The sequence below is a fragment of the Lissotriton helveticus genome, chromosome 10 (genome assembly GCF_964261635.1).
Source record: "Lissotriton helveticus chromosome 10, aLisHel1.1, whole genome shotgun sequence".
Classification (NCBI taxonomy): Eukaryota; Metazoa; Chordata; class Amphibia; order Caudata; family Salamandridae; genus Lissotriton; species Lissotriton helveticus.
The window spans coordinates 383,797,481-383,810,930 of record NC_136071.1 but is presented as its reverse complement, the minus strand read 5'-3'; the positions used below and the strand labels follow the sequence as shown (position 1 = coordinate 383,810,930).

Genomic DNA, 13,450 nt, shown 5'->3' with positions numbered 1-13,450 from the left:
CCCAGGACACAACTTGAAAAAAGATTTTATCTGAAGGGCAGTCTCAAAAGCAAAATGAATGTCATATTTTGTAGGCAAACTTGTTTTATGTATCACTTGATTTAATACTTAGCATGTAGGACTGTGAGAGGAGGAATAACTGACACTAAGAAACTGATTCACGAAATTATTTATGCCTGTGAGTTTCGTTTACACGCTTAAAGAGCACTTCTTTTTTAGCTGAGTAAACCACACGTAGAATTGCTTTTACTCCCCTAAAAAATCTACTAACACAAAGTTTTTGTTCAAGTCTATCCCAAGGAGAAGGCAATGGGCATTATTGGGTGGGGAAGATCTGGATATTCTGTGCACACCCACAAGTTCGCTAGTTTGTGGCTATTCACAAACACCTTGCTAGCCTATTCTCACTCTGGAAATGGTCATAGATTTACCCCTGTGAAGGGCAGTAGTAAATCCCATTCCAAGCTGGGAATTTATTGAGAACACCTTCAAATGCTGCGGGCATAGCGAACGGATGGGAAAAATATTTCCCAGTGGAAATCAATTGCACACATGGGAAATCATTTCCCCCTAAGCAATTGTACACTGTATAAATTCACACATGTGGAATATGCCTATGTATGGACGATTGATGAAAAATCATAAATGTTTTCAATAAGTTTGCCTGAAAACCTCTGACTGCTGCAAGTTTCCAGGCTTGCTGGTGGAACCCTTTGTGAATTCCTGGAATTCAGAAATGTGCATCCATAATATGTTCCAAACATGCAGGTGCTGATGTAAATATTTTTTGTGAATCGCATCCTAAAAGAGTTGTGATGTACTTACTTTGCCACCTCCTTGAATGTCTTCTTCCGGGTGATGGCGCTGTTTGGCTCTTTCCAGGTGTGGGTCCGCCAGGGATCCGGCTGGAAGCAGATATGAAAACATTTCAAATTAATTGGTTGTTTTAGCAAATATAGATTTATAGGTGGGTAACAGTGAATTTCACCTGTTTTTCACTAAGGGGTTCTGCTTGACATCAAATAGATAACAAGAGCAACGCTTGAGTTGTCTATGATATCACTGAAAACTCTGAGGTGAAAAACATGCACTTTAGACACGGTCATCTTTACAGAATGTTATGTTATATGTGGCAGTGCTTAATTTGTTAAAAATAAGTGCATGGGCTCTAGTGGGGAGGACTCTGCAGCTTGCACCACCCATTACTACTGCCAGCATTGCCAATAACAGAACCAACACAACTACTAACCAGCACACTGCTACAAGTGTGACAGTTCAGACTAGTCCAGCCCCCCAAAGCTATAAAAATAGCTTTGACTGCAGGTATTAGTTGTTTTTAATGCATACTGAATTATTAAACAATTGCGGTTCTGCTCATCTCTAACTTATACAAACAGCGCCACCGTATGGCTGCCATCATAATTGCTATTGTTGACAATTAAGTGCTGGTGCTGGTGCTGAGCACCGGAAACCATTGGCTCAAATTAAGCACTGTGGTGGGAGCCACCAGCACTCATTTTTGGGGACCAGCATATTGACCGTGAGCAAGAGGGAGAAAAATATACACATGGGAAAGGAGGACGAAGAAAAAGACAAAAACAACAGCACAAAGGGAGAAAGCAGAGCCCAGCAACAGTGAGATAAAGGAGCAGGGAGTGTCTGGTTGTGGATTAAAGAGGCCTGGGATGGATTCACACTATGCAGCCTTGATATCCGGTGACTGTTAATAGCACCGCCAGAGCAGAACTTTAGGCACTGGCACTCATTCTTCTACAAATTAAGCACTGCCCCACCAGCAACTACCTGCTCCTCAAGTTAGCACTGATGGGTTTGCAACCCACTATCCACTGTTGAGAACAGCTTTTGCGAGATGTAGCATTTTAAACAAAGAAATAAGCAAAGACTGAAGGAGACCGGTTCCACAGCTGAGATGGTGACTTTCACAGAGCTTAGCTCTGCAGCTGGACCGGTGGACCACCTTACTCACAGATGATGAGGAAAGAATTACACTTCAATATTCCAAGAACTACAAGTGTCCCTGTGAAGGGCTGTAGGTGGACCACCTCACCCCCAGGTGATTAGGAAATCATTACAATGAGTGTCCCAGTGCAGGTGGTGTAAATTCCACCTGAAATTAATGATATTTGGAGGCCCATTAAATTTGGGGGCGGTATGAGGAAGGATAATGAGTTCACCCATGATAACCCATACCAAATGAGTCACTGCTGCGATCAACGGCTCTTGGCCCAAGTCACCCGGCAATGGTACACTAACATTTTGGAACCTTTTAACTCCTGATGCGATTAGGATCAGAGTTCCCAGTCCCTTTGGGAATCAAGAGCCTCGCATGATCAGGGCCAAGGTGCAAGGGACAAAAGCAGAAAGACCGTTTGCAGTAATCAGGGAGGAGGTGAGTTCCTCTTGGCTTGACCAGAATATTTCACTTTCCCCAAAAGGACTACGAAAGTGCCAATTCCAACCACTGTACAGATCGCTGGGTCCATGAAAGTTGACAACCCCACAAACAGTGAACACCAAAATAACTCTGGATTAGCACCAACATGTTATTAATATAGACAATGTTAGCGAATTACAGGTTCTATACTTTTTTTTTTTTTTTTTTTAAAAGACCTTTTCTTGTCCAACATACATTGTACACAGCATTTAGCTTACAACCCAGTCGGGCCAGCTGCGATTAATGAATATTACACTATATAGAATAAGTGAACACAGCTTCAAGGCCGACAACCCTGGGGTTCGGCAGCGCACATCAACATGTCACAGAACTCTGCAATCATACAATCATACGGTACTACGAAAGTGTGTGGTCTATGAATTTTTCTTATAGGGTCTGTAAGGTCAGAGTTGCTACGTTGGGTTGGCACTCATCTACAGCGTCAGTTTCGGTCGAGTCCACCATGTCTGTCGTGCATCGTTGGGAAGGGTATCAGTGTGGGTCGACATTCAAGTGAATACGGTGTTATATGAACGAGTGATGAGGTTGCTCAGTGTCTAAGCGTGTTTGGAGCGCGTGGTCGCCTTGCTCGCCCACCCTGACGAAAATGACTTCCACTTATCTCGGCACTCAGGTGATGCGCCTAGGCCCTAGCTGTCACGCCCGAGGGCGTCGTAGAGTATGAAATGCAGAGTTGTATTCGTATGGGCATGGTCTAAAAGGAGATAAAACCAGATTATTAATGAACTATAAACAGTAACATGAGCTATGTAAGAGGCAGGTAGGGGTAGATAGGGGTAGAGATTGCCATACTGTTGAGAGGGGGGGTGTGGAGACAGTGTGTCAGTCGTGTCCTATGGGGCGAGCAGGTGGGAGACCGGGGGGGGGACAGGGGGGAGGACAGGGTCTCCGCGCGTCAAGGCTACAGGAGGGGGGTCCCAAAGGCCCGTTGGGCGCAGCGTTCCGGTGCAATCCTACGGTGTCCGGGCCTATGTTGCAGCGCCGCGCGCGGTGACGCACGTCCGGGAGGGGGGCAGGCAATTGCCAGTGTGAAACAGCCAAGCACGTGTCATACGGTGGGCAGAGCACGGTGGTCGTGTAGGTGGCGTTCGGTGTACTGTGTGGGGCTCGCAGGAACCGGTACTTGGAGGGGGGGGAGCAGCACACGGGTCTTTACGTGACAGGCAGTGTCTGTGACTGAAAAATACTTATTTATCTTGCGCGGTGTAATATGTAAAGCTGTATGATTTTGAAGCGAGGGTTGCGGGGGATGTTCACTGGGTCAGCCAGGATCATAGCCCACTCTTTGTCCGTCCAGTCCCTCCCCCTGTCAGTCGGCCACTTTTCCCTCAGCTGTGCAGTTGTGGGATGTGTGTGTAGGAGGAGGGCTTGCGTTAACCAATGAATTATGTGAGTGCCGTTGCTCATGACATGAAGGTATTGCATGAAGAGGTGTGTTGGTGGCTCACCAGACATGTCTCCTCAAGTAGCAGTCAGCGCGTGAATGAGGGATGCGTTTAATAGGAACTGCCCAGCCGGGAGGGATGCGTCTCTTACGAGATCTGCGAAGGGTAGGAGGGCATCATCAGAGTATAGGTCGCCCAATGTTTCCACCCCCGCGGTGGTCCAACTATCCAACTGTACCGCTGTTAGGGTCCCCGCCATTGTCGGGGTACCCAATAGTGGCAGTATTGGCGCATATGGTACTGTCGCCCGGGTCAGGCGCAAGCAGCGGAGGAAGCACCTGCGCGCCACCGCGAGCAGCAGTTGTGGCGGTCGGGGAGTCCGTGTCAGCGGATGAAACAACACGTGGACCTGAAATAGGGACCAGATAGCGGTGTCCGTGGCCGTGTCTCCCAGGTTCTTACCACCCAGCCAGCCTGACACCCACTGCATTTGCGCCGCTAGATAGTACAACTCCATGTTGGGAACGGCTAGTCCGCCCTCTTCAGTGGGCATGTAGAGTTTCGTCAATGCAACTCGTGGCCGACCTTTATTCCAAATCAGGTCACGCATCAGGACCTCGAGGTCTCGGAACACCCGGGTAGGGACATAAGTCGGTATGTTTGCAAAGTAGTACAGCAGCCTCGGTAGGACTATCATTTTTGCTAGGGCTATGCGGCTAGGAACATTCAGTGGCAGTGTCTTCCAGAACCCAGCCTGTGCTCGGGTAGATGCAATCGCTCTCATCAGGTTTCCCTCCAAGATATCTATGGGGTTTCGATAGATGTGTATCCCAAGGTATCTGAACGTGGTGGGGTACCACTGCAATCTCTCACCCCCGATGCGTATTTCGCACTCAGGATCGTTCGGGTTGAAGGAGTAGGCCCCCGATTTGGCCCAGTTTACCCGCAATCCTGACATTTCCTCGAAGGTGCTGAAAATGGCAGTTAGGGACGCCAGGACGTTGCTCAGTTCATTGACGTACAAGAGAAGGTCATCAGCATACAATGACACTACATGTAGTCCATCCGCCATCGGTATACCCCAATCTATTCCTTGTGACCGGAGTTTCGCAGCTAGGGGTTCCACCGCTAAGGAGAACAGCAGGGGTGACAGTGGGCAACCCTGCCTGGTGCCTCTCCGCACACAAATAGGGTCGGAGAGTAACGCTCCAGTACGGACTCGGACCGTGGGTCTGCGGTATAAGAGTCCAACCATAGTCTGATAGTCGTCCCCCAGCTCGAATTTGTCCATGACCGCTCGCAGGTAGGGCCATTCCACCAAGTTGAACGCCTTCTCCAGGTCTAGCACTAGGCACCCCGCTCATGGCCACTGTCTCGTGGCGTATTCCTGCAAGCGGAACAGGCGGCGGATGTTGTGGGACGTATGTCTTGTCTGTACGAACCCATTTTGGTCATGATGCACCAGCGCAGGAACCATAGGGGCTAGTCTGCGAGCAAGTGCGGAGGCGAGGATTTTGTAGTCTGTGTTGAGGAGTGCGAGAGGGCGGTAGGAACCCATCTGTGTGCCATCCCTGCCAGGTTTGAGTAAGGAAACGAGGGTTGCCTCATTAAGTGTTGGGGGCAAGCCGAAGTCATCTATAGCCGCGGAGTACATCTTTGCCAGGTGTGGGATCAGGATGTCCGAGGCGGCCTTATAGAACTCGGCCGGCAAGTCATCCGGTCCCGGAGACTTGCCATTCGAGAGGTTAAAGATGGTGTCACGAAGTTCCTCGGAGTCCAGTGGTGCTCCGAGGACATCCTGTTGTGTCGCCGTTAGGGCAGGCAGCTGTATGTCAGAGAGATACCCCGTGATGTCAGCCAGGGGGACGCGCAATCGGGAGTGATATAGTCCCGAGTAATGACCCGTGAACGCCTCGTGTATTTGGCGTTGGGAGTAGAGCAATCCGCCGTCTCCAGCCTGTATGGTCGATATTGGGGCCGACCGATCCTCCCGCTCGATCAGCCAGGCCAACAGTTTGCCTGGTCTGTCACCCTGTCTGTGGACCCGGGCGGAGTGTGCTGCAAAGTTGACGCTTCGCAAACGGTCCAGTAGGCGGTCCTGTTTCGCCCTAGCTTCCGTCAGTCGGGTGGTCGCATCCCCCCCCCACAGTGTGCTCAAGGTCCAGTAATTCAGTTTCAAGTCGCGTTAGGTCCTGTTCAATTTGGCGTTGCATGTGTCCCTGTGTTCCCAAGCAGAGTCCCCGGGTCACCACCTTGAAGGCATCCCATTCGGTTTGGGGAGAGGACGCTGTGCCAGCATTGAGATCAAAGTATTAAGCCGTTTGTGTAAGTAGGGAGTCACGGAAGGTCGCATCAAGTAAGAGGTCTGGTTGGAGGCGCCAGGTGGGAATGGGAGGATGTGGGTCGTCCCAGGCGATGACCAGTGTGTGAGGATTATGATCTGAGTGGGTGCGGCCCATATATTTTGTGTCTTGGACCAAGGGAAGGAGATCGGAGGAGACCATGTATCTATCTAAGCGTACGTGCAGTGCGTGCGCACCCGACCAGTAGGAATATGTGCGCGTTGCGGGGTTGCGTCTCCTCCATGCGTCGTGTAAGTTCCATTGCTGGGCCCAGTTGAGGAGGGCTTTCATGGTGACGTGTGTCTGCGCATTGGCTGGGGGTGCGGTAGACCTGTCTAAGTGTACATCTAGGACACTATTGTAGTCGCCTCCAAGGATCCACGGGAGCCCATGCCAGGGCGCCAGTGCCGTGGAGAGGCACTCAAGGAAGCCGCCCTGTTCAGTGTTTGGGGAGTATAAGGAGGTAAGTACCACAGGGTGTCCATCGAGTCTGCCTCGTGCCATCGCATACCAACCCTCTGAGTCTATCTGTGTGTCCATGACCGCCCAAGGAGTGCCCGGCCGTATCCATATGAGTGCCCCTCGAGCATAGGAGGAGTACTCCGTGGCATAGAGCTGCCCGCACCACCGTCGGCGCAGTGCGTGTACCTCGGTCTTGTTTAGGTGCGTTTCCTGTAATAGGACTACATGAAATTTAGTCCCAGTCCCCCTCCCCCACCCACCCCAGACACAGACATCAGCATAGCCATAAAGGGTATAGGCAAGTCTCTGAGGTTGAGGGCGGAAAATGAAACAGGGTGTGCTAACAGTGCTAAACAGTAGTAAATACCAAGAGGTCGGCAACGTAAATTACAGGTTCTATACTTGATCAATATTTTAAGTGAGTCAACGTCAGTGTAATGGGTCCTTTTATGGCAGACAAGGGATTTGGCACCTTCCCATGTGTGGAGCTTTATATACCAGCACTTCTATGCCAAGAGGTGAATGTTAGGTGAGCTCCTTGATCTAAGGCATCTTCGAGGTGAACTTTCATATTTGAGATGTGTCTAAATACTAATCAGTTTTTTCCGAACATATTCATTTGCCCAATTCATTTTCTGTGGAAGATTTTGTAATGAGTGTGATGTAACTAATTGTGTTACTGCATTCTCTTGATTTACTCATCTCCTCTTCACAATCTCTCAATCCATTCCTTCAACTGCCTCCCCCCCCACCATTGCTCCACACAGCGCTCCACGTGGAGCTCTTCCCCTTGGTCTTCCTCGTTAAGGCATTCCTTCTGTGCTCCGGTGAGTGTATGTGTAATCGTGAGCATGTGAACACAGATTAGACACATTTGAATGTGCATGTATGTATATTTGCTTGGACGTTTATAGGTGAGTGTGTACTCAGTGCATGTATGTGTGTAAAATGAGTGCAAATGGTTGTTTGCACAGGCCAGTGCGTGTACGCGCGAATGCGTGCACATATGCGTTTATGTGAATGCACGCAACTTCTAATTGTTCTACAATAGTTTCCATCCACAAACACAACGTAATAACCTTACGGTTGGTCAGTTCCTCAGGATCAGAAGTAACCCTGGGCGAAGTACTACGCTACGCTCGCGTAGTTTGCGAAGTTTGCGCTACTTCGCACTACGCGAATAGCACGTAGTACAGTGCAAACACGCGTAGCGTAGCGGTCATTTTTTGCTTGCTCGCGGTCCTCAACGTCAAGTTGGCGACCGCGAGCGAGCAAAATGACAACCCGGCGAGACTTTTTCCTCGTTCGCGATCAACAACATCAAGTTGCTGATCGCGAGCGTGGAAAATAAACCTCCCGGCGAGATTCTCAACGTCAGGTCAGGTTTCTCATTGCGAGTGGTCCCGTTTGGTTGCGACCGCTCGCGATGAGAAACTACCAGTCCGCGTTAAGAAAACTGCTGCTCGAGTAGAATTCTACTCAAGCGGCAGAAAAGGATAAGTTACTTACCTGTAATCCTAGTTCTCTTCCAGGGGTATCCTCATCAAAGTCTTAAGCACTGAATATTCCCGCCCATGTGCGGGACCCCGGAAACAATATAAAAATATATATGTAAAAAACACATATATCTAACTCCACATATATGTATGTACATATATCATTTTTCTCATACCAATGCAGCCCCCAAAAAAGAGGCTAACACAATGTAAAAACTTTGTACACGTACTGCAATTATAAAGGAAACAAATAACACATTATATCAAATATACTTTGAATTTTGTGTTTTAATGAGTAAAACCACTCATAACTCCTGAAAATTGCTCATAGAAAGACATTGTTAGTCTCAGGCTGCATTGAAAAGCAATAACACAGAAAATGAAAGCATTTTCAACCAAAAAACTGGCACTGTGCCTTTAAGGCAGCCATGAATCCAGGCTTCCCATCATGCCTCAGGGGTGACAGTTAGGTCAGTTGTTCTTTGCATAACCCTGATGTCAGGGCTAAATACACATATGAAAACGTACAGCTCTCATTTACCTGGGGAGGCGGGTGGGTTGCTTATGACTTTGATGAGGATACCCCTGGAAGAGAACTAGGATTGCAGGTAAGTAACTTATCCTTCTCTTCCAGGGGATCCTCATCAATAGTCATAAGCACCGAATAGAATAGCAAGCCCAACAACCACCTGCAGGTAAATGAGAAGTACATCTTCTACCTTAAAAGACCCAACATCACAGCCTAGCCTGGCTGCTAAACAGATTCCGCAAGGAGGCTTGGCCTACTTGGGTATCTGCTCTTGTGTCAGAATCAAGACAATAATGTCTGGTAAATGTATGGACGGACCGCCAGGTCTTTACAGATCTCAGACATGGGCCCATTATTGAGAAAAGCCGCAGTAGCAGCTCTTCCCCTGGTGGAATGTGCCTTGGGAGAAAAACCCAGGGGTTTTTGCGCTAGCTGGTAAGCAAGTTTAATACATGAAACGATCCATCTGGAAATGGAACGCTTCGAGGCAGAATGGCCTGTCCTGATCGATCCATAGCTAATGAAAAGATGATCAGAATGACGAATCACTTTAGACCTGTCAAGATAGAATTTTAAAACCCTTTTTAGGTCTAAAGAATGTAGAGCCCTCTCAGCTGGAGTAGAGGGGTTGGGAAAAAAAGTGGGTAGAGAAATGATCTGATTTACATGAAAATCTGACACCACTTTAGGCAAAAAAGATAGATGCGTCCGCAGCACCACCCTATTCAAATGGAACACCGTATAGGGCTCCGATGCACTGCGAGCCGACGTGATAGCCACCAAAAAAGCCGCTTTCCATGAAAGATGTGTTAAAGTGGCTTTGTGAATGGGTTTAAAGGGAGGACCCATTAATTTTGATAGCACCAAGTTCAACTCCCAGGGTGGAGAAGGAGGACGCACTGGAGGGTATACTTTTTTCAACCCTTGCAGGAAGTCCTTGACAGATGCTAGCTGGAAAAAAGAGGTTTGAGCAGGCGACCGCCTATAAGCCGTTATGGCCGCTAGGTGCACCTTGATGGAATTAAACTTCAAACCTGATTTAGCTAAATACAACAATGAAATGAAAAAGAAATTTCTAGAGCGCACTGCGGCCAAGCGGCTTCCTGGCGCTGAGGAACACATCAGTATCTGCCAAGGGGCCCAGGGGGATTAGCTAGGGAAAGCCTGAAGAAAAAGAAAAGTTTTCAGGGCTTTACGAAAGTGAGAAAAAATAGGGATAGAACGAATGGAGAGAGGGAGATTGTTCCAGATCTGGGGGGCCCGCACCGAGAAGCGGGTGCCCCCGGTGCGGGATTTACGGAAGCGGGGGACGTGAAGAAGAGAGAGAGAGGAAGAGCGGAGAGAGCGACAAGGGGCATGAGAAGAAATTAAAGAGTTAATGAACAGCGGAGCAGAACGGGCATGCGCCCGGAAGGCCAAACAGGCAAGTTTAAACTGGGACCTGAAATGAACGGGGAGCCAGTGAAGGGTTTAGAGGGCCGGAGTGATATGGGAGGATTTGGGAAGACGGAGGATAAGACGGGCCGCCTGGTTTTGGATGGCCTGGAGACGGCGAGTTTCGTAGGCGGGAATGCCTACGTACAAGCCGTTTCCATAATCCAGGCGGGATGTAATGAGGGCAGTGATAATAACTTTGAGAGCATCAACAGAAAAAAAACGAGAGATTTTGCGAATGAGGCGGAGGGAAAGGAAGCAGGAGGAGACGACGGAACTGATTTGGGCATGCATAGATAGATCATTACTGATCTTGATGCCCAAAGTCCGGACAGAGGGAACTGGGGAGGGGGGAGGGCCAAAGGAAAGGGGCCAATGAACTGAGGACCAGGGATTAGAAGGGCCACCGGTGAGAACGAGCTCTGTCTTGTCGGGATTGAGCTTCAAATGATTGAAGCTCATCCACTGGGAAATGAAGACAAGGGTAGAGCAAAACTTGGGGAGAGAGTCAGTTGGGGAGGAGAGATCGAAAACGAGCTGGAGGTCGTCTGCGTAGTTATACACCGAGACCCCCAGCTCGAGAAGGGAAGAGATAAGGGGGCGGATATAAAGATTGAAGAGAAGAGGGGAGAGGGAAGAGCCTTGGGGTACCCCACAAGTGACCGGGAGAGGGGGAGCGGAGAAGTCAGAAAGGTGAACTGCCTGTGATCTGCCCTGAAGAAAGGATGCGATCCAGGAGAAGGCAGTGCCTTGGATGCCCGCTGCGCTGACCCGGTCGAGAAGAATGGCATGATCGACCGTATCAAACGCAGCGGACAGGTCCAAGAGGACTAAGGCCTGGGGGAGGTTGCTGTCGGCCTTCCCCTTAAGTTCATCCAGGACCGCAAGGACCACACCCTCAGTAGAGTGGCCGGGTCGAAAGCCAGCCTGGTGAGAGGCCAAGATATTGTTCTCCTCAATGTAGATGGAAAGGCAGGATGTCACATAGCTCTCAAGAATCTTCCCTAGATAGGGGAGAAGGGAGATCGGCCTGAAATTCGATGGAAGGGAGGGGTCCAGGCCGGCTTTCTTCAAGATAGGAAGAACAATGGCAGATTTAAAGGAAGAGGGGACACAACCCAAAGCCAGGGAAGAGTTGAGAAAAGTGAGGGGAGGGATGGGACAGCTGGTATAGAGAGATCTGAGGATCCGTGCAGGTGCACAGTCCGCGGGGGAGCCGGACTTGACCTTGACAAGGAGGTCAAGGAAGAGCTCAGGTGAGATAGGTTCGAAGTGATCCAAAGCAGAGGGAGAGGGGTGAGAATGATCCGGCAAATCAGGTTGAGGCACGATCGGAATGTTAGCCTTAATGGTAATGATTTTATTGATAAAGTAATCATTCAAAGAGTGGCAGAGAGATTGAGAGGGGGCAGGAGAAAGGCATGCACGGTCAGAGGTGGAAAGACTGTGGACCAGTGAGAAGATCTTGCGGGATTTGTTAGCCGAGAGGGCTACGCGCTCAGTAAAATATTTGGATTTGGCCGCTAAGATGGCTTTTTTATAGTTAGAGAGGAGGGCTTTGTAATTAAGGCGGAGGGTAGGGCAGTAGTTGCGGCGCCAACGACGCTCCGAACGCCTAAGCTCTAATTTCAGGGTTTTGAGGTCGTTGGAAAACCACTTGTGGGCATCATGAAGGCGAGCTGATCTGATCTTTTTGAGTGGGGCGACCCGGTCACACGCCGAAGAGAGCCAGATGTTAATGGCATCCACCTGACTTTCCAAAGACAGGTTGGTCAGGGTAGGAGCCGATGAAGACAGAGAGGAAGAAAGATCATTGAGATCAGTCTTGTTCCAACTCCGAGCCAAGATGTTTTTAGGCAGGGAGGCTTTCTCGGTTTGACCCAGGTGGATGGAGAAGGAGATCAAGGAATGATCCGACCATACACAGGGGAGAATAGAAGTGGCCGAGAGATTACAGCGTAAGGACCAGATCTGGTCCAGGATATGACCGTGGGTGTGGGTGGGGGCCAATACGTGGGGTAAGAAATTGAGGCAGCGAATGGTAGCAGAAAAGTCTTTAGAAGAGGAGTCCTCCCTCGGATCACCCGGCCAAAAATTGAAGTCGCCGAGCAGGAGTAGCGAGGAATTATTTACAGCCAAGGTGGCCAAGAGGTCCTGCAAGGTAGACACAAATGATGGCATGCTTTGAGGGGGGCGGTACATGAGTATCACCGTGAGGGGTACCGGGAGATTGAGAGAGCGGGCCACCAGAAAGTCAACACTGGGAATGCAAGGGTGCGGGAGAAGCTGGAATTTCAAAGAGCGGCGAACTATCATAGCCACACCACCTCCAGTTTTTCCATCGGGGCGGTCAGCGCGAAGGGCATAGTGGGTGCCAGGGAGAATAGCAAGAAGGTCCGGAAGTGAGTCAGAGGAAAGCCAAGTTTCAGTGAGGAAAAGAAAGTCAGGGGAATCAGTGTCCAAAAGGTTGAAAAGGGCAGTTTGATTTTTTACAGCAGAGCGAGTGTTGAGAAGCATAGCAGAGGCAGCAAGGGAGCCGGGAGTGGGGCGAGTAACAGGGGGCGTGGGAGAGATTGAGGGAAGGGGAGTAGGAGAGACAGGACAAGGGCGAGGGGGGACATAGATACCGTGCGAGGATAAGTGTTGGACTACGGAGGGGGAGAGGGGGACAGAAGCAGAGAGGGAAAATAGTTGGGCAGAGGAATACACCAAAGAAAGGGCAGAGTCTAAGGCCCCTGGTCCCGGCCCGTCGTGGACGGGCGCAGACGGGCTTGCCTTAGGCGCGCCTTCGGCGCGCAAACGGCGCGCCCGCTGCGCCCGTCCGCTGCGCGAACGGTGGAGGCACATGATTTATAGTGCAACTTGGAGGCGTGGCCAAAAAAGTGGGCGTGGCCGGGGGAGCGTCCGCTGAAGGCGGCAGGCGGGTGGTAGTGGGGCCGCAGCAGCGTCAAGCTCGGCTGCGCGGGAGGCAGGGTCGAGGGCAAGGTCCCTGAAGCCAAGGTGAGCAAATATGTATTTAAAAAGCGCAGGCTAGCGCTGAATTGTGAAAGTGCAGGGTTAAAATCAGGCTGTAGCTAAAGCTAAAGGCTCCCGCGGAAGGCAGGGGAGTGATCCAGTAGAGTAGAGCTCGCAGTCAGCTCCTAAGTAACGGCCCAAGTGGGCGTGGCCAAAAAAGTGGGCGTGGCCGGGGGAGCGTCCGCTGAAGGCGGCAGGCGGGTGGTAGTGGGGCCGCAGCAGCGTCAAGCTCGGCTGCGCGGGAGGCAGGGTCGAGGGCAAGGTCCCTGAAGCCAAGGTGAGCAAATATGTATTTAAAAAGTGCAGGCTAG

At 50.2% G+C, this 13,450-nt stretch overlaps 1 protein-coding gene across 1 annotated transcript in view; it reads right to left on the bottom strand.

Annotated features, from left to right (window-relative positions):
- The window catches only part of NOS3 (nitric oxide synthase 3), a 999,469-nt gene that overhangs the window by 589,929 nt on the left and 396,090 nt on the right, over positions 1 to 13,450 (bottom strand). Inside the window, exon 11 of the mRNA XM_078662772.1 lies at positions 826 to 905. Within this exon, the coding sequence (XP_078518898.1) occupies positions 826 to 905 (80 nt within the window). The remainder of the gene's footprint in view (positions 1 to 825; positions 906 to 13,450) is intronic.